This window comes from Alexandromys fortis, unplaced genomic scaffold, assembly GCF_014885135.2.
Source record: "Alexandromys fortis isolate MF-2015 unplaced genomic scaffold, M_Fortis_MF-2015_v1.1 scaffold_52, whole genome shotgun sequence".
In the NCBI taxonomy this organism is placed as follows: Eukaryota; Metazoa; Chordata; class Mammalia; order Rodentia; family Cricetidae; genus Alexandromys; species Alexandromys fortis.
In genome coordinates, this window is record NW_026067929.1 from 2402918 (window position 1) to 2429185 (window position 26268).

Here is a 26268-nt window from a genome sequence, read left to right on the forward strand (position 1 = left end):
GCTCAGCGCATGGAATTGTGGGATAGGTTTTTAGGGCCCTGGCTTTGCAAGTGGGATGGGGACCATCTGGAATGACTTTCTATAGTAGTGACCTGAGAGGAACCAAATCTGAAGGGCCTGCAGAAGGTGTCTGCCAAGTCATAAGGAACACCACCAGCCAGCTTTAAGGTAGAGGCTACAAAAGGTGGGGTATTGGGGCTGGAGAGATGGCTCAGAGGTTAAAAGCACTGACTGCTCTTTCAGAGGTCGTGAGTTCAATTCCCAGCAACCACATGGTGGCTCACAGCCATCTGTAATGAGGTCTGGTGCCCTCTTCTGGCCTGCAGGCATACATGGAGGCTGAACACTGTGTTCATAATAAATAAACAAATCTTTAAAAAAAAAAAGGTGGGGTACTGATGGAGATGCAGGCCTAAGGGTGCCTTCTGCTTGATTTTGGTGTGCCACTGGCAAGAGTGGTAAAGCTAGGGTTCTATTAGTGTTTGGGGGGGATCAGGATCATAAAAGCAGGAACTTACTGAAAAAAATTTAAAAGAAACTACCCATCATTCCCTACTGTCCACCCAAGTGTGTGTGTTTCTATTTTATAGTAGGGCTACTCTTGTAACAAATGTGCCATTCTGTGCTTGCTTCTTAAAGTCTAGTTCTAGGTCAACATTTCTTACTGTCATAATTGTAGGCTTTTTTCCCTAATCATTGGGAATCAATATCCCTTTGTGTGGAAGGGTTGCTCTGAGGTGGCATTTCTCAGCGAGGTAGGTGCTTGTTTCTGTGTTTGCTCCAGTAGCCATGGCATGAAGTGGACCTGAGCTGTGTCCCTCAGATTTAGTGCAGTGGCTCACTTGTCATCTGGGTGCCTGTCCCACTGCTGCGTTTGCATGTGCTCGGGGCTGTAGCTATGGCGGCTCTGCCAGCACTGGAAGATTTGCCATGAGGCACCTGCTGTTGAAGCTAAGTTCTTGCTTTGCATTATGAGAAAGAAGCCTGCTGGTGGCTTTAGGGATTTTGCAGTGTCCTTGGGTTTTCTCTGCCTGGGGTATAGTCTTGGGTCACCGAGGGTGCACACGGGCGCCTCTCAAACCCTTGGTTAGACTCTGGAAGGTTCTTGGACAGACTGACAGCATGGGTCACAAAGCTGCAGAGCCCTCCCTCTTCATCCTCTGTGTAAACTAGTTGGTATTAACAGGTTAGAGCCTGGAGTCTCCTGATGTGCCCAGATCAGATTAGCCTGTGGGCACGCTGGTGGAAGATTGTTTCCTAGTTAATTATGTGGGAGAGGTGCCCACTGTGGACAAGCCATTCCCTGGGCTGATGATATTCCTGGGCTGTATGAGAAGTCTAGCTAAGCATGATCCTGAGTAAACCAGCAAGCTCCCCTCCCTCTGGCTGCTGAGTTCTGGCTTGATGTGCTTCACTGATAAACTGTGACCTGGAAGTAGGGCCACATAAACTCAGTGTGTTTTATCACAGCAACACTTGACCCTGGCCTCTCTTGGTGCCCCTAGGGAGTAGCTGCTGCTGGAGAGACCTTCCTTCTCTCCTGAGCTTCCTGAGGTCAAGCCCTCACACACCTCTGTAGTATAGCTGTCATCCCTCCCCCTGCTTGTGCCTTCCCATTCCTTTCAGAGCCCCCTGTAGAAGATAGGTACCAGAAAGGCTCCTGCAGCTACTCAGAGAGCAGCTAGTGGGAGTTCTCTAAACACCCGTGGGCCCAGTTCCAGGCTACTTCCTTCTACTTGTTTTGAGCCTGCAGTTAAAAAAAGGTGTTTGATAGTATGGTTCAAGATTTTCTAATTTGTTTCTGATTCAAAGTTTACTAAATCTGTCCAGATACTAGTTGCCTTGTGTCATAATTAAATAAGTGATTTATAATTAATTCATTAACTATGCTAGCTAATGATGCTTTAAAGAAGATTATCTGCTCTCAGAATAGTGGAAGTGATTCATTCATTCTCTCATGGTACTTCCCATTTTCTTAGCAGTCCATTTCTTCTGGCTAGTAAGGAGGTAACTGCAGCTTAGTACCATGCGAATCAAAAAGAGCTTCAAGACCTTTCCTGTCTGGCTGCTCTGTGTACACCAGTCAGTGTTAACCTACTGAGTCAACTTTAATTGTTAGCTTCACGGGGGGTGTGTATCAGTTAACTCCAAATATTTTTACCAAGGTGCTGTTTCCTGGCTAAAGTGGTGCCTAAAGGAAAGGGTTTTGGTTTCTCAGAAGCTACTGATTTTAAAGTTTTTTGAGGCTGGGCATGGTTGTGCACACCGTTAAAGCCAGCACTTGGGAGGCAAAGGCAGGTGGATCTGTGTGAGCTTGAGGCCAGCTTGGTTGGCATAGCAAGTTTAAGGTCAACCAGGGCTATGTAATGAGGCCATGTCTGAAACCAACAAGAACAAACCCCCAAACAAAAGCTTTTGAAGACAAAGTTGGAGGAAGGGAGAGAATAATTGATAACTGAGGACTGTTGCCAGTGTTTTGTGTTGGAAAAGACCGGGAAGGGAAATCAGCACTTGAAGTCAAGTACGGTCCTAACATCACTTTCCTGCAGAACTGGGAGCTGATGACTGATGGGCTCTCTAGGTAAAGGAGGCAAGCATTAACAGTTGTAGAGCTTTGGACCTTTGGGGTCCAAGAGCTGTTGTCTAGGCAAGTTGGGAAGCCACAGTGCTAGCAGCTTACAGTTGGTGTGTTAAATGCTGTGGACACATCCAGGGAGGGTCACCCATCAATCTGTGTGTGTTCTTTCTCATTTGCACACACTCTCTTTCTCTTTTCTCTCAGATTTATCTTATGTCTTATGTATATGAGTATCTTGCCTGCATGGTCTGTACACCATCTAGGTCCAGAAAAAGGCATCGAATTTCCTGGACCTGGAGTCCAAATGGTTAGGAGCCTCTATGTAGTGCCGGGGACAGAACCTGAGTCTTTTGCAAGAGCAACAGATGTTCTTCACCCTTGAACCGTATCTTCAGCTCCAACCCTATTTTCTTTCAGTAAAGGCACTGCTGTCACTCAGCATTTGGGAGTTTTCTTTGTCCCTTCTTCCTGTGGCTGTGATGCCATGCCGTGACTGCCTCTGCTGCACATTTCCTTGTGTCCTTTACTAGATGCAGTGCAGCTGCCGGCCTAGGCTGTCCTTAGGACAGCTTAGGAGTTGTGCTGGTTGGGGGTAGAGAGCCCAAGCCAGAAGCTCTGGGACTTGTGGAGTAGAGAAGGAACCAGCTTTGCCAGGGAGGAGCAGGAGGAAGGCATAGGAACCAGGAGCCCAAGGTACCTGCTTCACCTGGCTTGGATTTGCAAAGATTGTTTGGATGCGACACTTCCATAGTAGAAGCTGTTTTCCCTGGATGGCCATTGTTTTCCCCAGTAGCTGGGTTTGCTATGGAATTATTTGGTTTGGCTTTGTAGCTGTGGTTGCTTCTTCTTACAAACAGCCCAGTGATCTAGGCTCCACGCCCTGATTTGGGTATTAAGAGCAGAAATTGATAGAGCACACAGAAGAGACATGAGGAAATCTGTTATGCTTTCTCTCTGTGTTCTGAGGTGGTGTCCTGTAGTCCAGGCTCGATTCAACTCCCCATTCCCATGCTCTGCCTCAAGTGCTGGGATTATAGATGTGGGCTGTTGGAGGGAGGCCACTTGTCGGTTCTCAACTGCTCAGCCCTGAAATAATCACACAGAAACTATTTTATTTAAATCACTGCTTGACCCATTTGCTCTAGCTTCTTATTTTCTAACTCTTACATCTTAATTTAACCCATTTCCCCTAATCTGTGCATCATGAGGTCATGGCCTACTAGCAAAATTTCAGCGTGTCTGCCTGTCCCATGTAGCAGCTCCATGGCTTATTCCTGACTCTACCCTCCTTTCTCCCAGCATTCAGTTTAGCTTTCCCCACCCAGCTCTGTTCCCCTATAGCTCTGCTACAGGCCAAAGCAGTTCCTGTATTAACCAGTGATACCCGCAGCATACAGAGGGGAATCTCACATCAGTGGGCCACCACACTTAGCCTGCCATTATCCTTGAATGGATTTGGACTTTCAGGAAATTGATTATAGACAAAAACTATCTTTTTTTTTTTTTAATGAACTTTAATTTTCAGTAGAAAATACACAACAAAAGTCAGCTCTCTAGTATTCTCATGCTGAAAACTAAAAGCTCACCAAGAAGCCTTTGGTCTGGCCAGTTCTGCCCTCTTCAGAACAATCACAGAGTGCCCAGTTCAGGCACCGCAGTGCTCAGTGCAGTCCCTGTCCTCGATGGAATTGGAGCTGTGCCTGGCCTGTGGGCCAGATGTCATGGTTGGTATCTCAGAGACAAACATGGTCCCCTTGGTTACAATGCTCCTTTTCTACACTGTAACAAGAGCAAATGGAGTACAGAACTCAAGAAGCTCAGGGAATCCAGCAGGTGTAGTGGTAGCAATCACTTCCCAGGCAGTGGTGAGGAGGACTACGACCTGCTGACCTGCTTTCCCAGGTCACGCAGCCTGGCAGTTGGCGAGTGGCAGGCCCAGCCTATGAAGACGAGGCTCTGACACAGTGAACACACAGGCCTCTAGCACACCGCTTTGCATTCTTCCTTCTCTGCACCTGGGGAGGCTCCAGGATCTAGGAGTGGAAGTAGAGTCCCACCAGCCTTCCAGGCCATCTGAAACCAAGAGGTTTCTCAGCGCTGTCCCTTAGATGGCAGCTGCTCGCCTACCTGCACAGGGGTGACTTTCCTCGCTGGGCAGTGCTGACCACAGGCCTGCTGGACAGCAGAGGATTAGCATTGACTCCCACTGGCTGTGGGATGCTACCTCCATGGCCCAGGAGGGCTGGAACAGATCTGTTTCCCATGTCTGTTAACAGCTGCCGTCAGTCATCAGTCCTCCTGCCCTCACTGACTCATTTGTGGTGCCGTGGTGACCCTGCTTCCTTCCAGGAAAGGCCAACAGGAGGCTTGGCTTTTTTTTGGACCCCTTTGTCTTAGTTACAGTTTCTTTTGCTTTGCAGAGACACCATGACCAAGGCAACTCTTATAAAGAAAAACATTTAACTGGGGCTGGTTTACAGTTTCAGAGGTTGGTCTAGTCTCTCGTCATGGCGGAAAGCATGGCAGTTTGCAGGCAGACGTGATGCTGGAGAAGGAACTGAGAGTTCTGCATACGGTTGGTTCAGTAGGCAGCCAGAGGTGAATTGGCTTGAACTCCTGAGACCTCAAAGCCACCCCTTAGTGGCACACTTCTTCCAACAAGGCTACACCTCTTAATAGTGCCACTTCCTATGGACCAAGCATTCAAACCCATGAGTCTATGGGGGATTTCTATTCAGACCACCACACCCTCATCTCAGAGGAGCTGAGGCAGTCCAGCAACAGTGTCCTGTTCTGAGAACAAAGCACACGTTCTTGACTGACTTTTTTCCCAGAGAAGTGGTAATGCTTGCATCTCATTTGGCATGATTTCAGACAGACAGAGTGCCTGTTCTTTTCGCTGGAATCAGGACACCTGTGTTCTGCAGGGCACCACTTCTTGCTCGGGCACCTGGGTAGGTTGTGGCCTTTTTCACCTTGGAGAAATGCTGGTCATTCCCTCTTGGCCCTGGATGAGTGATCAGACATCTGACCATACTGTTTTACTGGTGGGGTGCCTGCTGTAGACTAGAGGACTTGTCCAGCTGTCCTTTCTGGAGTTTCAGGGACAGTCCTCCAGGTAACTTCACCTGAGGGAGGAAGCCCGACACGTGAGGCCTCGGGAGCAGAAAAGTGACTGTTTCATTCTGTTGATATTTCAGACACAGCTTAAAGAAGGTTGATTGGATATGCTGCTTTGCTAGTGAAGACTTGAGTCACGTTTTGGCCATTGAACCTCTCTGTTTACAAGATGTGTGAGTGTAGCCAGCCTGGGAACTATGCATGAGTTTTTTGTGAGCTAGCCTTAGTGTTCTGCTGTGACTTTGGGCCAGTCATTTAATTATCTTCTCTGTCTCTGTACCTTGCTCTCATTCTGTGAACACTACTGGTCTCATCCGGAGCTGCTGAGACCTGGGGCTGTTGGGCTCCTGGGGATGGATGTTCATGAATCTTTTCTGTCTCAGGCTGTGGGTATCATGAGGTATCCTGTGTGATTCAGGATGCCTTGCTGGAGTCTGCTCCTTTGGCTGGCTGCTGTGCTGCACTGTGTTCATTGGAAACTGCCTTTGCTATGAGTGTACCTCTCAAACGCACATCGTTTTGAATACATCTTTAAAGGCTAGTCATCAGTATGCTGATGTCTGGAATTGACAGGAGTTCATCTGTGGAGCTGAACCATGCTGTGAGCTCTCGTACTTCAAAGTTTTCATTCTGTATTTTCATAGAAAAGAAACTCGGGGCTAGAAAGATGCCTCAGCAGTTAGGAGCATGGGCTGTTCTTCCAGAGGACCTGTGCTTGATTCTCAGCTCACTGCTGTCTGTAACTCTAGTTCCCGGAGATCTGATATCCTCTTAATGGCCTCTGAGAGTACCATGTGTACAAGTGGTGCACAGACATGCCTGCAAACAGAACTCCCATACACATTAAATAAATAATAATAAAATTAAATAAGCTAGATTTTTTTTTAAAGTTTAATTTTTATTTTATGTGTATGGTGGTTTGCTGTATGTCTGTGTACCATGGGTATACCTTTGGAGACCAGAAGAGGTCATCAAGTCCTCTAGAATTAGATTGACAAAGGATTGTGAGCCACCATGTGGGTGCTGGAAATCGAACCTGGGGTCCTCTGTAAGAGCAGCAAGTGCTCTTAACCACTGAGACATCACTCCAATCCCAGAAACTAGATTCTGAGTAGCTCCAAATATGTTTTCACCTATAGAAAAAGGTAGGATTCTGTTTAATTGTAACTCTCTTGTTTTTCTTTTTTATTCACCAGACTTCATGAGGAGATAATTGACTTCTATAACTTCATGTCCCCTTGTCCTGAAGAAGCAGCCATGAGAAGGGAAGTGGTGAAACGGATTGAAACTGTGGTGAAAGACCTCTGGCCAACAGCTGATGTGGGTATCTTTTGTGTTACCACACACATACCAGTCAATGTGAATGCCCTGTAGTTGTTTTGCCAGCTGTGTCCACTCACATCCATGCTTCCCATTACTCTGGGTATAGTGGCTCTCGAGGCACAATCCTGGGTAGCACCTGGGAACTGTTTAGAAAAGCATTTTCCACTGCACTGCTGAATCAAACTCTGGAGTGGTCAACCGTTGGTTAGCTAGTTGGTTGAGGACCTAAATTAGCTTGAGAAATTAATTCATATTTATATTTTCATTTTTATTTATCCTCTCTCTCTCTTACTCATTCTTGTTTTAAAATCTCCTTAATGTTAGAAATCTCACTCCTGCCCTACCCCCTGCAGTCACTGCATTTTGCAGCATATAACTTGTTTTATTAGAAATTGCAAGTCCAAATGGAGCATGGTGGTGTATGCCTTTAGTTTCAGCACCCAGGAGGCAAAGTTTGTGAGTTCGAGGCTAGCTTATTCTGCATAGTAAGTTCCAGGGCAGCCAGAGCTACAGAGAGAGACTCTGTCTCTAAGAAACCAACACAAGACAGGGTTTTATAGTACCTCACTTTCACATGGATGAGTAAGTATCTATGGAAATGAGGTACTTGGTTGTAGTTGTGCAGACACCCTGCAGTATGCCACCTGTCTGGGCAGCTAATAACTGTGCCTGGATTTTGATACATACATAAACGGATTTTTTTAGTTTGTAGCATTCCACCTGCTCCCTCCCCTATCCAAGCTGGTTTGTTGTTTACTCATGTTTTGCAAGGTGGGAGCCTGCTGACTCGAATGTGGGGGTATTTTCTTTCAGGTGCAGATATTTGGCAGCTTTAGTACAGGTCTCTATCTTCCAACAAGGTGAGTACCACTCAGATGACTGTGTGCTTTAGTATTTATTGGGTAGATGGTTCTGTGTGCATCTGAGGCTCCAATAGTCAGCTGGAGAAGAATTGTGGAGCACAGAGGGATGCTAGGCAGAAAGTGAATTTTAGATTATTATTATTATTATTAAGGTATCAAATTGCTTGCTTGGCTTTTTTCGTCTTGCATTTAATTTTTTATGGAATAGAAATGTTGGGCATTAGAGACAGATGAATGGGAACTGCCTTAGTCTCGTGCTACTGTAATACCATAAATACCACAGTCTGGCTGAATTGTAGACACTGTCTCAGTCTCCTGATACTGTAACATAGTAATCACAGTCTGAGTTGTCAACACCACCTTAGTCTCCTGATACTGTAACATAGTAACCACAGTCTGGCCGAATTGTAAACATTGTCTTTAATCTCCTGATACTGTAACATAGTAACCACAGTCTGGCCGAATTGTCTACATTGCCTTAGTATCCTGATACTGTAACATAGTAAACACAGTCTGGCTGAATTGTAAACATTGTCTTCAATCTCCTGATACTGTAACATAGTAGCCACAGGTTGGCTTAATTGTAAACAATAGAAGCTTATTTGGCTCTCTGTTCTGTGGACTGAAAAGTCCAAGATTCAGAGGCCACAATTGGATCAAACTCTTACTTTCTATAACTACACCACCCATGTGTCAGTGGTCTTGATATCACAAAGACAGTGCCCAGAATCTGATCCCCCTCAGAAAGGTCATCATGCAAGAGTCAATGACAGTAGCACAGCTGACTGGAAAGCGGTATCTGTTTCACCCCTGTGGTTCTGGGGGCTTTGAGGACCTTTTCACTCTTGTTTTTCATAGTTACACGAGTTGAGCTATGTTCAGTGCCCAAGGCTTAGGTCCTTAGTGGGATTCTGCCGCTGCCTGGTAGTATAGTGGCCGCATGCTATGGGGCTGGCCTCTCATGTGTGATGTCACCTCCTGGTAAGGTGTGTTGTGACCAATGTATGTTTCTCTTTTGTCCAGTGACATAGACCTGGTTGTCTTTGGAAAGTGGGAACGTCCTCCATTACAGCTGTTGGAACAAGCCCTTCGAAAGCACAATGTGGCTGAGCCATGCTCCATCAAAGTCCTTGACAAAGCTACAGTGAGTACGGAGGCCTGACACTTCCACCTGAATAGGAGTCCCCACATGATGCCAGCGTCCTCTGGTCTTTCTGGTCGTTGTTACTGCCTACATTTAAAGATTGTCCTCTTGTGGTATATAAATGCAACTGATCATCTTCATGCTTAACCAGCTGAGAAGCTGCCCGCCTGTGATAATTGGACTTTTTGACATTTGTGAGATCGCCACCCTTGATGCTAAAAGACAGAATTGTGTCCATGTGCGTTCGAGGAGCAAGTGGAAGAAGAGGATAGTTCAGGAGAAACTAGCGTTCCTTGTGCTGTTGTTGGAGTGCAGCTTAGGGATCTGTGTGGCTGTGTGGTTTTCATGTGGGAAAGACAACATGCTAGCTTACATTGCAGGAGGAAAATCAAGAGTTCCCTTTGCTACCCAGAGCTGTGTCTGCATAGGAAAGGGCTCCCATCTTAACAGCTAGAAGGTGAGACTGCGTCTAAGGCTTTCCAGCTGCTGCAGGGGTGTTCTGTCTTTACTGACCATCCTCCATAATATCCATGGATTCAGATCTTGGAGTGCAGTGGCTTTGTGTGTGGTGCAACCTGTGTGTTTGCTGCAGCTGCTCCAAAACAAGTATGGTAGTTTTGTGGTTTCTGCTCTGTGTGTCTGACCCCTGCCCCAAGTCTACCGAGAAGAAATGGCATTTATGTGTGGTAATGGTTTCTTAGGGTGCATGTGCAGGTCAGGCCTTCCCTCGGGAGTCTTCTTTTTCAGGCTCTTGTTCCCCTCTGACTGTCCCACTTCAGAGCAGGAGCAGGTGCAGTGGGGACCTGCTGTGAGGACAGTGGAGGGGGACGTTGGACATCTTTTGGGTCTCTAGTGACCACTGACAGAGCCTTTCTCTTTAAAACTGCCCTTGAGGACTGCTGATTCCCTTTGTGAAGAAAGGGAGGGGAATGGCTGTCTGGAGAATGTAGATGCCAAAGCCGCTTTTTAAATTAAATCTTTGCAGGTGCCAATCATAAAGCTCACAGACCAGGAGACTGAAGTTAAAGTCGACATTAGCTTTAACATGGAGACTGGTGTCCGGGCGGCAGAGTTCATCAAGAACTACATGAAGGTACTGCTATTACAGGTTCCATGTGAGATCCTGTTACTCCTTTCTCATGAGCATTAAAAACCTTGGAATGGGGCATTGGTAGCAATACAGAAGGTTCAGTTATGAGTGCCTTGTAATGGGGTTTCTAGAGGTACTTGAGAAGTACGTAGCTGTTTTTCTGATTTACTTTGAGTAACCACTTCCTAACATTGAGTGTCATTTTAGAGAGCTTTGGGGAAATGTTCTTTCTGTTAGTGCACATCCTTGCTCCTGGCTCAGGGCCACATTCACAAGTTTAGGTCGACATTCCTTCTGTGGGTCCCCTCCCTTTAGAGGCCTCAGTGTTGGGGAATATTATTTTCAGGTGTGTGACTTTTGTTTATCTGCATTTGTTTAATTCTGTGAAGCTGTGTGAAGCTGTGTTCCTGTGTCTGTCTAAAACACCTGATGGTCCTAATAAAGAGATGAGCAGCCGATAGTGAGGCTGGAGCAAGGGTAGATGAAGCTGACAGGCAGAGTAGGAATAGGAGAAAGGAAGAAGAGAGGAGCCAGAGAACATGCAGAGGAGGATCCTAGGAGCCCACCAGCCACAGAGTGAGAGTGAAAGTAAGAAAAGGGAAAACCCAGAGGCTTCGATCATCCTAACTACAGGAAAGGCCAGGCATTATATTATAATATTATAAGTAATATTAAGCCTCTGTGTGTGATTTATTTGGGAATGGGGTAGCCCCTCCCTCCCCACGAACAAAGAGTGATAAAAGATTGGCTTGGTGCTTGAGCTGGTGCCTTCTGGAGCTCTGGCCAGGCCTGTCTGGCTCCCTCCTCTCTGTCTTCCACTTTGTCAGCTCCTCTCCTTTCTCATCTGACCTTAGCATTTGTACCCGTGAGAACACTGGATCAGCCCCTCTGCACATGTCCTGGCCTCGCCGCGTTCCCTTGTGCTGCTCGCAGCCCGAGTGCACCTGCTTGCTCCTGCGTGCTCGGGAGTAACTCTGCTGCCAGTCTTACTGTGTCCCCCGGCTGAGTCACTGCTCGAGGGGAAAGGGTGTTCTCATACTCCCTCAGCAAGTGTGACTCCTTCAGCCTTGGAGACAGTTAAAATTGGAGACAGTTCTTTTTTGGAGGTGGGGGCAAGAGGATGGATGAGCAGTTCTTTCTCTTGTGAAACTTGCTGTCTGCGTGCTGACCTGTATGCGTCTTCTTGCGTTTACAGAAGTACTCGCTACTGCCGTACTTGATTTTAGTGTTGAAACAGTTCCTCCTGCAGAGGGATCTGAACGAGGTCTTCACAGGAGGAATCAGCTCCTACAGCCTCATCTTAATGGCCATCAGCTTCCTACAGGTGAGTGGACCTTCTGTGAACTTGTTCTCTCAGCGGAAGTGGCGGCCCTCACCACTAGTGAGCAGTTTCCTCTTCCTGCTTCTGTTCTGGCTCAAGGTGTGGCTGGCTTCTGTCTGGCGATGTCTGTCTGATTTCTAGGAAGCTTTTACTATGTTGAGACTGTGTGAGTTGTGTATTTGGAGCAAGAAAGCAAGAGCTAGTTGGTTTATTGCTATATAAACTATACAGAGCCCTTTCCATTGGTGCTTATCTGTATCTGTCCCCAGTCACTTTCAGAATGAAGGACGGGCACCAACATGGGGAAAAGATGGAGAAAGTTTCTTCTACGTGTTTCTCATTTTGCTTTTGGAGATAAAGTCGCTCTAGTTCTGGATGGCCTGGAGCTGACTTGTGTAGCCCAGGCTGACTTGGACTCTTGGCAGTCCTTCTGACACAGCTCTCTCGTGCTGAGATTACATGTGTGAGCCACACTGCCTGCCAAGCCTTCTGTGATTGGTGGTCTTAGTTATGTGTCATCATTGTTTGTTCTGGTGAGTGAAGCATAGGAGAGGCCAGTGACACCAGACCTCCACTCTGTAGTCCAGATGACCTAGAATTCACCATGTGCTCCAGGTTGGTCTTAAACTAGTAGCAGTTTTTCTGCCTTAGACACCCAGGCGCTGGAATTATAGGCATGATCTCTTAAACCTGTTAACGATGTCACATATATAAAGTAGTACTCGAGTTAATTAAAATTTTATGACATTTAACGTTTGCTTGAGAAAAAAAAATTCCCGTGTATTGTAGCCCCCCAAGTATATGTCCCATGTATATCAATGATTTTCTTTGCACTGTGCTTGGGGAGGGTTGTCATTTCCAGCGACCTTGATGCCCTACAAGTTAAACCACAATGCTGACTGTGTGTTAGCTTTGACTCCCAGGCTTGTTGCCCCTGAAGCTTATGTCCCTGAAGTGTGACAGCAGAGGAGCTTTTGGTGTTGAGCCCCCTGTTCTGATGTGATGGTGCAGCCTCCCAGTGCACTGAGCAATGCCACTGCTGTGAGCTAAATGGCTCTGTTTGTGTTTCTTGAGTGCCCCATTTCAGTTATCTTGTAAGGACAGTTGTGATGTGCATGTCACCTCCTGGTGTGCTTGTTCCTGGGGTCCTTGCGGCTGTGAGACCTCACAGGGCCATCCAGATGGGATGGGATTGCTGTTTCCTCTCCACCTTCTGTGCCTATGTTAGAGCCCACTAGCCTCAGGCTGGACCATCTTACAGTTGCCTGAGGGAAGGAGGCCAGGCCCTGGACTGGACTGACTTGAGCGTCTGATTTGATTCAAAGGCAAGAGAATAAAGGCAGACAGGCAGACTGCCCTGTTCTTTGGCAGAGGTTCGATCCAGGAACCCAGAGCTCTGATGTCACAGGGAGCCATGCTTCCTGCTTCAGCCACTGTGCTGCCAGGACTTGTATGTTATTGAGACCTGACCATCGTGTTGTAGAATTGTGCAGGGACAGAGTTTCCTGTGTGGCTGAAGAGACTGTGAGCCGTGAGCCATATACAACCTTCGAGTGCTTGGAGTGTGACCAGTGAGACTGCAGGTGCTCGCTCCTTAGTGCTGGCTGCATGTGGGCAGTCACTGGTGCAGAGGAGTTGTCGGGACAGTGGGCGAGGGGCCGTAGGAGGCTTTGGCTTGCAGAGAGTGTGGTGATGAGCTCGGCCTAACAGTGGTGTGTCTTGGAGCAGGGTGAGTTCCTTGGGCAAGCTTAGTCCACTCACGTTCTGGTTCACGCAAGGTGTGATTCTAGTCGGTGCTGTTCTGCCACCTACTGGTGGCATTTCAGGAGGATGAGATCAATGTGAACCGGTGCGTCCACCATCCACTTGACAACCTCCTGTCGGGCAGCATGGGGCTACTCCGGTGTCTGTGTTTGGAAGTCATGGTCTGAGTGACTGACAGGCTGGCAGGTGCACTGGGGCCTCCTGGACGCAGCTCACACTTTCTTAGGGGCTGTTGAGTGGGGACTCTGAGTCTCTGGAGAGACTGCTAGGGATATGTCTTTAGAATGTATCCCTAGTTCATACGCTTTGTGGCTGTGCTACTTTTACAGTTACATCCAAGAATTGATGCCCGGAGAGCTGACGAAAACCTTGGAATGCTTCTTGTAGAATTTTTTGAACTTTATGGAAGAAATTTTAATTACTTGAAAACTGGTATTAGAATAAAAGAAGGAGGTGCCTATATCGCCAAAGAAGAGATTATGAAAGCCATGACCAGTGGGTACCGACCATCGATGCTGTGCATTGAGGACCCCCTGCTGCCTGGTGAGCTTACTCCCTGTGGCTGGTTTTGTACCCACAGACCTTAGCGGTGACACTGTCAGGAGTCTTTGTTCTAACTGGCTTACTGCATTTTAAACCTCACCTTGCGTGAGTGCTGGACTTGGGAAGGTTAGTCACTGCGTCCTCCAGAAACCATTCACTCCTGGGAAGAAGCACACCAGGAAGGGTGGAGTCTCCCGTCCCGCAGCACTTTCTCCCCGGCTTTCCTGTGTCATCATGAACGTTGCTGTTGTTTCCATAGGGGCTGAGCCAGGGCTCTCCCAGCCTCACTCCCCTTGGCATGTGTAAGGGGGCTCGTGTCACCGTGGTAACAGTGGCCTTTAAACCTTTGCCAGTCTGGTAAAACCATGCTGCAGATTCCTGTTTAACTCTGTTCTTTTCAGCTCTGCACATGGCTTATTGAGCACCCCTTAGGTGAGAGTCAGCGAGGGCAGGGGACAGAGTGGCTGTGCTCTGTCCCTTCTCATAGGGCTGCAGGCGTGGATGCTGGGTCTGTTGAGCAGGCTCCTCAATGGATTTTTATCTTAGGGGAACCTGTCCCACACTGTACCCCTGTGTTAGGGGAACCTGTCCCACACTATACCCCTGTATTAAGGGAACCTGTCCCACGCTGTACCCCTGTGTTAGGGGAACCTGTCCCATGCTGTACCCCTGTGTTAGGGGAACCTGTCCCACGCTGTACCCCTGTGTTAGGGGCACCTGTCCCACACTGTACCCCTTATCTTAGGGGAACCTGTCCCACACTACCCCTGTGTTAAGGGAACCTGTCCCACACTGTACCCCTATCTTAGGGGAACCTGTCCCACACTGTACCCCTGTATTAAGGAAACCTGTCCCACACTGTACCCCTATGTTAGGGGAACCTGTCCCTCACTGTACCCCTGTGTTAAGGAAACCTGTCCCTCACTGCACCCCAGTTTGTGGTTTTATTTGTGTTTATTCCTGTTCATTATTTGTTTTATTATCCTCAAATTTAATGAACATTTTATTAGTGTTTCAATGCTTCTTGGATGTTATTAATTTCTTTAAGAATTTATTGAAGAGAATGTCCTGACAGTTCTTCTCAGCTGTCTTTTAAGAGGTCTGAAAGATTCCATAGATGGGGAGGTGTGGTTTTCCTGAGTGTCTGTGTCAGTGTGTCTGCATGACTGCTGTGCTATAGCTGAGTCTAGGAAGACGAAACCCTAAGAGTCCGCACCTCACCCATCCGTGAGGGATGAATGTGTGTAGTTCCTCTTAACTCTAGGGACAGCTTCATTGGGTTGCTCTGAGTTTAGACTGGTAGCCCTCTTCCTTAGAGCGCTCACTCCCAACCAGCTCTCCTTGTGTGTTCAGGCGACTGCCCTCTCATCTGTGGGACACTGAGGACTTACCAGTGAGGTTATTGATTATGCCAGGGCCACACTACTGGTTCGAGCTTAGGATGTCTTGATTTCCTTGTGGTGGGTGGTTCCTTGTGGGTATTTTTTCTTTTCCTGCTACCCTGGGACTTAGGTGACCTCATGAACTCTCAGGATCCCTGTGATTGCCCCCTTTGCAGTCGTAACAGTAGACTGCTGACGTGGCATCTGATGTACACCGAACCTGTGTGTGTTTACATACATGAGCTGTGAGCTGCGGTCGGCAGCACTCGGCGCTGTGTTCTCATGCCTGTTGCATGAGCTGCTGAAGTTGGAGGCCCCGTTCCCAGGGCCGTGTTTGAGAAGTTGCAAATGGCAGGGTGATGCTCAGACCTGAAGCAGTCTGACAGTTGCCTTTGTTGCAGGAAACGATGTTGGGCGGAGTTCCTACGGGGCCATGCAGGTGAAGCAGGTGTTTGACTACGCCTACATTGTGCTCAGCCATGCCGTGTCGCCGCTCGCCCGGTCTTACCCCAACCGGGATTCTGAAAGGTAATGGGTCTTGGACCTGGGTCCTGGGGAGTGGCAGCTCTACTTTCTCTAGTTGTGTGTTTCTGTGATACTGGTGGGTACACTGTCATTCTTGAGTGGACCTTGGTAATAAGGATTGGGATTCAGGATGGCTGTTGGATGGCCCATGGGCTAGGGCTGAACATTCTTTAATGGGGTGGTATTTTACTGGGGTATTCTGTATGGGGGCAGATCCTGACTTCTAAACCCTGGATTGGTGCTGGTCCATCCTCCAGTCAGACATGTTTATCTCTGACTCCAGGTTAGCTGCCGCATAGGTATAGCATGTGGGGGTGGGGAGCAGACAGCTGGTGGGGAGGACAGGACTGCGCAGCCTGCTGTTGGGAATGGCACTGTGGCTGTGCTGCAGACCAGCACTGGGGTCTTTCCTACCCTGTAGTGGGAAACAATACTCCATGGCTGCTGTGAATGGGGGTCTGGGCCCCTAAGAGCTGGATTGGAGCCGTCGTCTTTCGTAGACAGATGGTGGTTAAGGACCTCCTTTTATCGTGACCTCATAGTACACTTGAATGTAAACACATAAGAGCTCATTCACTCAGCTCGACTTCTTTTGTCCTTCATGAGCCTCACACCTGACACATGATGTCTGTGTCCCACCTTGTTCTTTGCAGTACTTTAGGAAGAATCATCAAAGTCACCCAGGAAGTGATTGACTACCGGAGGTGGATCAAAGAAAAGTGGGGTAGCAGAATCCTCCCGTCTCCAGACCTGGGTGAGAGACCGACACAGTGTGAGGCTTGGCCCTCTGCCCTTCAGCACGGAAGCCTCTCTTACCCTCTTGTGGGTTGTCCAAGCCAGGAAGGTGGCTCCTTCTGCTTTTTCTGGACAGACCATTCCTCCTGTAAGGCCTAAGCTAATAGAAGTAGAGCAGAAGCTGCAGTAGGAGTGTGGGAGGGGCAGGCAGGTTGATTGGATTCCAGCACGTAATGGCCAGAAATCATGGAGATAGGTATTTTTTCGTTTCAAATCTTAGAATTCCAGTGTGTCTTTGTATTTCAGAATTCTACATTTCTATTTCAAATACTTGCTTTATGTTATAGTTTATAAAAGCTACAGGTAAGATTTACACACCCAGTGTTGGACAGATATTTTAATGCTTTCTGATAACTAGTATAATATACATTTACAATTAGGTTAACTCAGATTTAAGGTTTGGTTTGTTAGTTGCACATGCGACATTTCAGAGCTCCGCAGCCCTGGGCTGCTGGCACATTGCTTTGCTTTCCTGCCCCAGACAACAGGATTAAGATAAAGGAGAGAATCAACACTTGCAATGGGGAGCAGATGCAGAGCCGGGAGCCCGGCTCCCCCTACAGCCAACGCCTGACTCTGTCCCTGTCCAGTCCCCAGCTGCTGTCCTCAGGTTCCTCTGCTTCTTCCGTGTCTTCGCTCTCTGGAAGTGATATTGTGAGTGGGTTTTTGCTCTTGACTGTCTCCCTCACCTGTGGGGTGGTTGGTGTCCTTGTTATCTCTAACAGGGAGTTCAGGACCTTTTCCTCTGTCTCAGTGCCTTCCTGGGTGTGCATGCATACGAAGTCTGTGCTTGGTGTTCTTTGCCATAGGCCTTAAGCAAGCCCAGGCTGTGCTGCTCACATGACCGAGGTAGTAATAGCCCTCAGCCAAGCCATGGACTTTTTTCAGTGGTTTTGTTTTTTGTTTTTGTTTTTTTTTTTAAATCTGGTTTAGAGATTTATAAACTGAAGTCCACGTGTTTCATCTGTATTTCCTATAGCCTGGTCTTTCTCAGCTTTAAAGTAACTCTGAGGAAACGGGTACACTTGGACCATCTGTTGCTCAGCCTGATCTGCTCGAATGACCTCTTCTGCTTCTCTCCCTGAGGGTGTGTTTTGAGACCTCAGTGGCTCCCTGCTCACAGCTCTCCTTGTTTCTGTGCTGGACTCTAGGACTCAGATGCGCCCGCCTCCACCACTCCCGGTGTTTGTCAGTTCAGCCTACAAGCACCCACCACCCTGATGGCCAGCCTGCCCACAGCCTTGCCAATACCCAGCAGTAAGCCTCAGCCTGCTGCTCCCAGAACATTGATCATGACAACGAACAATCAGGTACAGGCTCCCTCTCTAGAGCCAGCATCCAAGCCAGCAGTGTTCATTGTGAACTGACTCTCCTTCAGGCATGTTTGTGTCCTAGGAACTGACGTTGTTTGCCCGCTCTGGAAGCTCATGCTTACCTTTTCCTTCTAGACCAGGTTTACCATCCCCCCACCAACCCTCGGAGTCGCCCCTGTTCCTTGCAGACAGGCTGGCGTGGAAGGAACCACGTCTTTGAAGGCTGTTCACCATGTGACTTCCCCAGCCATCCCCTCGGCATCCCCCAATCCCCTGTCCAGTCCCCATCTATATCACAAGGTGAGTGCTGTCTGTCTTGCCTCAGGAGTCACCGCAGCTGGGCCTGCGCCTCTCAGAGAGACCAGAAAGTTTCAAGGGGCCTCTGTGTCTGCCTGTGCAGCTCACCCCTGTTTTCCTTTGTCAGCAGCATCTAAAGTGCTGGTTGGTTCACTGCGACAGTTTAAGCAGTGACAGCACTTCCATTCTCCCTGGCGCTGCAGCGTGAAGGAGAGCAGGGCTTTCAGTGGACTCCAGTTCACTTTACCACTTACTTTGGTTTTTAAAGTCAAAAGGTAGAGCCAAGCCTTACCCTTGCCACAGCCTGTAGTGGCACTGTCCGCCAGTCTGCCCAGTTGCTGCTGGCTTCCCTGCCCGTGGGGAGCTTTGTGCTGCACCATGCTGGGATGTCTTGCCAAGTCTCATTAGCCATGGGAGTATTTCATGCCCTGGGACCCTTCCTCATCCTCTAAGGCATCAGATAGAGCCCATGACCCATACAGCGCTGGATGCAGTACTTACTAAAGTAGCTCCTCTTTGCTTACCCCATCCCAGTTGGCCAGTGTAGTTTTGTTCTGGGAGGGGATAATTCCTTATTATGGGTGTGCTGGCATTGGGGATGGAGAACTCCTGCCCTCGGCACTGCAGCCTCCTCCACCTGGTGGGTTTGCCCAACTCTTCCCGGAAGCATCGCATGCTCCTCTTGTCCTCTTTGCAGTTGCTTTGGAAATGGCCCAAAGCTTTACTGCTGGGCATACGTGACTCCTATGTATGCTTCCGGTCACAGACAGTGAGGTTTACAGGGACCTTCTCATACCTGTGACGAAACAGAGCAAATCAGAAATCTGTATAGGACGTGGAGCGCAGTGCTGCTCTTGTCTGCCCACTTCACAGCACAGCAGGGACAACGTGCTGTGGTTCTTGTCATCTCATGGTACATGTGCTGCACTTCAGCCCTGCTCTCTCTGTTTCTCCAGCAGCACAGCGGCATGAAACTGTCGATGAAAGGCTCCCACAACCACACCCAGGGCGGCGGCTACAGCTCTGTGGGTAGTGGAGCCGTGAGGCCTCCTGTTGGCAACCGAGGACACCACCAGTACAACCGCACCGGCTGGAGGAGGAAAAAGCACGCACACACGAGGGACAGCTTGCCTGTGAGTCTCAGCAGATAATGGCTCCTGGCTGCTCCCACCCCAGACTGCGCACAGCACCTCCACTGTGGGCTGCCGAGGGCTGCCCGGCACAGGTCACTCTGCATGTTTGTGTGGTGGCCGCATCCATCCTACAGAGCAGCTCCCTGTGCTCATCTGTGAAGCCTTACTACACGTGGATGTGCGTCTGCCTGCCTAGGAGTCTGCGCCCGTGCCCAGCAGGGGCGGCCAAGGAGTGAAGGACTGCGTGTGCTCCTGTCTGTCCCAGGCAGAGAGGTCAAGCCCTGCTACATGTCTTTCTCACGGGAGTGTGCAGGCCGCCGTTTTACTGCCCTCATGTCTTGTTTGAAACTTTGGGACTGTTTTTCTATGTAAATATTGAAAACTTATGATTTGTGCAATAACTCAGATATTTTTTATTTAATTTCATATTTTCACATAAGTTATATTTAAGGGAGGAGGGAATTTTTTTTAAACACGCTTAGATCCTTTCCCAGTTTGCATTTTCTAAGTTGGGTTCCTCGTGTTGGCTGTTGTCTGTTAAGTGTCGTTACCTGAACACCGTGAGGAGGGGCTTGCGGGTTTTATTTTCACGTCTTTTCTTTTGGTCGGATGCAGAGAAGGAGCCAAGTCATCGTGATGGTTTTGTGAGGCGTTCAGCTCCCAGGCCTCCAGTGCGTTCCTGGCAGCCTTGCTGTAGGCCTTGGGCTGTTGTCCTGCTCTGACCACAAGTTCTGACATTTTGGTTTGGGTTTTTAAAAACTAGACAGCAAATCCAGCTTTTAAAGTGCCAGAAGTAAAAACCTCTAGGGAGCAGAGGTGGTCACATCATAGAGATTGTACAGTACTGTGGCTGTGCCGTGCTACGGTCGGTCGGGAAGTGATGTGTCTGAACCGTGGGCCTGGGGAGTATCGTTACAGACAATGGCACCCAGATTAGGAATGTGGAGAGAGGAATTTCCTTGATTCCATTGAGGAATCTGCATAGCGGTATGCACTGTTCTGTTAAGAGCAAATATCTGAAAAGTACCTCCGCGGTCGGGGCACGTGGGGAGTATTTTATTGTATCACAGGAGAGCACAGCCCAGCCAGCGTGGGCCCAGGAGCGGCTGGTGCCTGACGTCAGCAGCATACAGGTATACTATGCAAGTGTATTCTGCCACAACAACCACTGTCTTTGTTACTTGTTTTGAACAAGATTATATCCATCGCCTAAACCCCGAGTCTCTGGAGCACCACGGTTGTCCCGGGAGTGCTTGCATCTTGTAGGCCCTCTGGCTTCCATTTCTGAAATGGGGGTTCTGGCCCTGCTAAACACTACAGAGAGGTCGGTCTTTCAGTCCACTGGTAGAGAATGTCAGAACAAGAAACTGATTGCTGTGACATCTGATTGGCTTGCAGCAGTGGGAGTTGTAGATTGATGTCTGAATGTGCCGGATGCCTAGCCAAGGACAAGTGTGTGTGTCTGGGTCTGCCTCTCGCTGCCGCTGCCGTGGGAGCCGCTGACTCTGAGACAGTCCTGAGCAGAGTGGCTCATGGGGTCTGCAGCTCATGAGGATTGGAATCATCCAGAATATTTAAACTATTTAAATTGTGAAACCTGTTGCTAAAGAATATTTAGGAACACTGGTCCACAGGCCTGTACTAATTACACATTAGCAATATTGACTGTATCTGCATTAAGGAGCCACCGTGGGGCCGTGCGAGTGACCCACAGATGTGCGTTTTAAAGTTCTGTCCAGGCCCAGGTGTGTGTCCATCCCTGTAATGGTGAACCAAATGAATTGGCCTGGCTACCACTGTGGCCACACGCTACAGGCTGACAGAAGCTATCATGTTTTAATTTTGTGTGTGGACAACAATGTGGACACTAAAATTGACATATTTTTATGTAAAGTTTTTCTATTCTTTGATTTTTAATAAACTTTAGAAACCAGCTTTGTGTGGACTAGATGCTTTCCTCTGAAGGGTGGGGTGGGGTGGGGTGGTTTCTGCACTAGCTGCTTGCTGGGGTTAATACGATCCTTAGGTCATCCCTGTGGCCAGGTCATCACATGGGGTCATGCCTGCTGCAGGAGTTTGAGCCCCACATGTGGGTGCTTGAAGTTCCAGGAGCACTGTGTGCTCTCCACTGTGCTGTGGTCTGGAGGCCGGCATCCCAGGGAAACGTGCCTGCATGCAGATCAACGCTGCCACACTCCAAGCTCCCAAACATGACACCTGCAGTTTCTGGTGTGTAGGGAGTTTGCTAAGCATGCCTGTGACAGGACTCTCAGCTGCTCAGCCCATCAGTGTGTGTGGTGGGACGCTGTACTGCCTACTGCACGGGCCGGGAACAAAGCACACATCCGTCCTAACACAATCGTTCTTTCTCCAGTGACTGAGTCAGAAAAAGACCAGTTCATGACCTTAGAAGCGGCAGTGAATTCCAGGCAAGGTAGGAAACCATACTAGGCCGTTTTCCCTGGAAGCTGCTCTTTTGCCCTCGGGCCTGAGGCTGGCTGTGAAGTGTAGGCAGTTTCCATTTCTGCAGAGCAGTCCACTGCTCCTGTTTGCTCTCACGCACAAGTTCTCAAGTCCCGAGTGTGTGTCCAGGCAGTGGGGACAGATGTGACCCCTACCTCATAACTGTTGGCTCAGGTGTGTGTGTGGCGGGGGGTGCGTATCTTAGGGGGCTCAGTCATAAAAATGAGAGGCCAGATGCTGTGGTGCCATTCGCTGCCGCTAGAGGCCACATGCAGATGAGAGGAGAGCCACCCTGAGTTGTGGTGCCCACGCTTTGCGGTCCACATGGTTGCCTGACAGGGAAGCCGGTGCCGGAGGTCGGTCTTCTGCTGTGCAAGGTAGGCACTGCCCTCAAGCCAGTTCCAGCAATGTTCGCCCAGTGCCACCTGCACACCTTTGCACCTGGTCTCCTGTCCCCTCTGGTTTGCCCAGCTTTGAGGACACAAGTCGGTCTCTCACCGAGCTTTTGTCCTGACAAAACAAGTAGGCTCATCTGCTAGCCACCTCAGCCCTAGGCTCAGGAAAAGGGATGCTGCAGTTACTTGAGATGCGGGTAAATGACAGAATCCTCTCCAGTGAGGGTCAGGGGGAGCCCATCAGCTTCAGACCTTCGAGCTTCCGGGGACAGCTACAGCTTTACCTGATCAGACTTGGTGTTTGCCTCAGCCCCAGAAGCCCTGCTCTTAATATCCTGAAAGACCACTTCTTTCTTGAGGCTGCCTGCCTCTCTCCTTCACTCATCAGCTGGCGGTCCACATCCTCTCTCCACTGCCTCCAGCTGGTGCTGCTGGCCCAGCCTGATTCCGCCCCTGCAAGTCCTCTTCACGGGCTCTCTCCACATGCTCTCCCCAGCCTTCCTAGTCACACTGGCCAGGTAGCATGAGCACTTCTGGCTTGGGCCTGTCTTCTGAGCATATAATCTAGACGGGCTTTCTGTATAGTTCCCCCTCCCCAGGCTGCCAACTCAGTGGGTCTCCAAGCTCATCTTCTCTTGCTCCCTTAGCCCTGTAGCCACCTGTTTCAGGTGACCTCCTAGTCAGGCATCATGGCTTTGAGATCCACTTTATTGGCAGGGTTGTCAGCCTCTGCTGATGTGTTTGCATTCCTTCGCCACTGAGAAGCTTTCATCCCTGTGTTCCCATTGTCTCCCTTTTGGGTATCAGATACTCCTCACCTGCTGCATTCCCCCAGCCCCTTCTGTATCACCCAGAAAGCCATCTGTGAAAGACACAGGTAACTCCCTCACTGCCTGGGGTCCTCAGAACAGCATTACAACCCTCAGGTGCCTTCCCCTTCACTGTATTCAAGTACACTGTACTGGGATCCTCGTAGAAGGAAATCCGTGGGGCTGGGGAGATGGCGTGGTTCCTAAAGTGCTTTATAAGCATGAAGACTTGAGTTTATAACTCTAGTACCATGTAAAAAAGCTGGAGATTTGAGGGCAGTAGGATTCCTGACTTGCCACCTGTCCAGCCTAGCCTAATTGGTGAGAGCCAGAGCAATGAAACACACACACACACACTCACACCCTTAATGCAAGAAGCCAGCAGTGTGGGTAGCTAGTGTTGGGTGGCAAATGAAGTGCAGTTCAGCTGAGGACTTTACCCTGCCAGCCCTACCAGCGACAGCCCCAGCCAAGCCCAGAGGGAGTTGGGGACCCAGAGCCGGCAGAAAGGGACTGAGCCTCTAGAAGGACAGTGTTCCTAGCGTGTTCATGCAGCCATGGAGGCCACCTACCCAGACTTCTGTGTGTCAGTCTATCCCAGTCGACCCCTCTGCATCCATTTCCTCGGGCTATAAAATCACTCCTTATACACACAGACAGCTCTGAACTGTCGGACGCAGAGAGGCCCCTGGTCAGCATAAACTGGTGTCAGACCCGAAGGAGTTGCTATATGGAGCCGAGCCACCAATTTAAAGGGTCTAATTTACACGAGGAGTTAATGTATTATAACAGGCCAAACAGAAACATTCTAATGCTTGGGTCTCCCTTCTTTCTTGTGTTCCATTTAGTCTTCGTGTTCTTTGATATTGAAGATTCTTAAGGTGTTGGGTATTTTGGAAGGGAAGTATTTAGCATGGTTTTTAAAATGTTGTTTGACAGTCTGGTGCAATGATTTATGAACTGTTTTAGCGTAGCGTAGTAGACACTGCCATTGACCCAATAGCTGTTTTATTGCCTAATAGGTTTACCAGTTTAAAGTGTGAAACTTGAACTTAGAAAGTGAGTGATACTTGGTGCTTTCAGATACCAATGGATAGCTTCGTTGGGTGCTCTGTCTTACGTTGGGCTCAGTTTTGCTTGGGGGAAATCAGGTGCACAGGAAATGTCCTTGTGCCATGGTGGCCATGCAGACAGATCTCCTCAGCGAGTTACAGCAGGGCGGAAGGTAGTTCTAATTTACCATCACCTCTTTACCCATCTGGACAGAAGGTAAACTGTGTAGCAGGTCAGGGCCGGGTGGCTCTCCCAGCTCCTCAAGGTACTTTACTTGATCCAGACCTACTGCAGCCCTGTGCTGCCACCTCCTGACACCCACCCCTGTCGATGGGACAGCTCTGTGTGGTCGACTTGCCTGGCCATATTGAACCCGCCCTCACATGAAGTGTGCATGTATGCTGCCTGGGCCCTTTCTCAGTGTGTGACTCGGGAAACTCATTCCTGCTTGCTGGTGACCCACCGGCTAGAACGTCCCGTGGGATTCCTATTTGATAATTGGCTCCGGATCCTTCTCTCTCTCTCTCTCTCACTCACTCCCTCCCTCCCTCCCTCCCTCCCCCCCACCCACCCACCCACACACACACACACACACACACACACACACACACACACACTCTCCCTCGTTGATGTCCCCATAGGTGGCTTGTAGGCAGCCTGGGTACTTGCCAAGGATCTAGCATTGAGCTCTCATTTCCATCTTCTGTCTCCCCACCGCTGAAATGGGGCTGTCCGTCTCAAAGATCCTACAGTACAATACGTGTGTTTTGACCGAGAATCTTCTCTAGGAGGCAGTACTTTGTTTTCCCCCTTTGATTCTCAGTGATGCTGAGAGGTGTGGCAGCCATCTCGAACTACATGGCGGCGGCATAGGGACAGCGAGAGAGGAGGAAGACAGGAAGGCCCTGGAACTCCAGCCGGGTGCTGGAGCTCTTTTTGTAGGCACAGGTAGGACATTTACATGAAGATCAAACCCGTGCCTGGCACTCTGGACTCTAAGCGGAACACAATTTTCAATTTTAAAAGAGCATCTGAAATACAAGCTCACCTGCAGCCCTGTAGGAGGTACTCTAGCTGGGGGAGCAGCTTCATTTGCCTCAAGTCCTGCCCCTCCTTTGCTGTGGGATGATGCTCTTCTACACAGTAAAGATTTGTCACTCGTCTCGGTTTAATAAAACATTGATTGGCCAGTAGCCAGGCAGCAAGTGTAGGTGGGGCAACCAGGCCAAGAGAATTCTGGGAAGAGGAAAGGCAGAGAGTCAGTTACCAGCCAGACACAGAGGAAGCAAGATGAGAATGCCTTACTGAGACAGTGTACCAAGCTACAGGGCTAAAGATAGACAAGAATTATGAGCTAATTAAAGTTGTAAGAGCTAGTTAATAATAAGCCTGAACTAATAGGCCAAACAATGTATAATTAATATAAACCTCTGTGTGTTTCTTTGAGACTGAATGCTGTGGGATGACCAGGTGGCACAGAAACTATATACCTTCCTCCTGGGCTTGGGGGACAAGAAGCTCCTAGCAGCCCATGGAACAGTTTTAAAACCACAGACCAAACACATTCATCCCCACCTTTCATTCTGACTTCCTAACTTAACAACAACTTCTTCCTCTTCTTCTTCCTCTTCCTCTTCTTCCTCTTCTCCTCCTCTTTCTTCTCCTCCTCTTCCTCTTCCCTTTTCTCTTCTCCTCTTTCTCCTCTCCCTTCCCCTTCCTCTGTCTCTTTACTGAACCCTTGGTTCCGGCTAAGGAAGGCAGCTTTCACACAGGCTCTGAATCTTGGGCGTGGAATTGGAGCCCATGTCCTGGAAGGGACAGCTCTCTATATTGATGGCTGCACACCTGAAATATCTGGAGTGGAATAAATCCCTATCCATCCTGGCTCCTAACCTAGTGAAAGCCTGGGCCCATGATCTCGGTCAGGGGACTTCCTCCTCTGTCCATTCAGGGCTGGTTTCTCTGCTTCCCTGTCTGCAAAGCTCCACATCACAGATCCACCTGAGCGTGCAACCAGCAACCACGCGGGCAGCTGCGGCTGTTGCTCTGGGATGCTGTCCGCAGGGTCATGTGGCTCCTACAGGAGGAAGTGTCCCTTTATCCCCTTACCTCCCATCTGGGCTGGCATTCAGAATGTCTGCTGTTCCTGCTGCAGGAAGCAGTGTCCCCGAGAGAAGAGAGAGGGCAGCCTTGTTCCAATCTTGCAGATGCTCAGCTCTGCCAAATCAGAGTCAGAACTCCAGAGTTCCCTTTTGCTAGGCTGTGTGGCCTTTGACCTCCAGGCAAAGGTGTTCTCTGAGTTAACGTTTAATAAGAAACCATGCCCGGCACACAGGATTTCGAAGTCCCCTGGAAAC

The 26268-nt window shown here is 49.1% G+C and overlaps 1 protein-coding gene and 1 long non-coding RNA gene across 3 annotated transcripts in view; one reads left to right on the forward strand and one right to left on the reverse strand.

Moving 5' to 3' along the window:
• Tent4a (terminal nucleotidyltransferase 4A) overlaps nt 1–21125 on the forward strand; it is a 32874-nt gene extending 11749 nt beyond the window's left edge. Inside the window, exons 2-13 of one of the 2 annotated variants that reach the window (XM_050144724.1) lie at nt 6895–7018; nt 7835–7881; nt 8908–9028; nt 10014–10121; nt 11314–11442; nt 13533–13746; nt 15530–15656; nt 16307–16407; nt 16930–17102; nt 17600–17758; nt 17897–18061; nt 19015–21125. In XM_050144724.1, coding sequence (XP_050000681.1) covers nt 6895–7018; nt 7835–7881; nt 8908–9028; nt 10014–10121; nt 11314–11442; nt 13533–13746; nt 15530–15656; nt 16307–16407; nt 16930–17102; nt 17600–17758; nt 17897–18061; nt 19015–19209 — 1663 coding nt within the window. In that variant the 3' untranslated portion in view covers nt 19210–21125. The remainder of the gene's footprint in view (nt 1–6894; nt 7019–7834; nt 7882–8907; nt 9029–10013; nt 10122–11313; nt 11443–13532; nt 13747–15529; nt 15657–16306; nt 16408–16929; nt 17103–17599; nt 17759–17896; nt 18062–19014) is intronic. The other variant, XM_050144725.1, reaches the window with a different exon arrangement.
• On the reverse strand, nt 18069–26141 carry LOC126503191 (uncharacterized). Its single transcript, XR_007592208.1, has 3 exons — nt 26021–26141; nt 24960–25147; nt 18069–18854 (listed from the first exon to the last, which is right to left on the reverse strand). It is a non-coding gene; the product is annotated as an uncharacterized lncRNA (long non-coding RNA).
• Nucleotides 26142–26268: the final 127 nt, after the last annotated feature.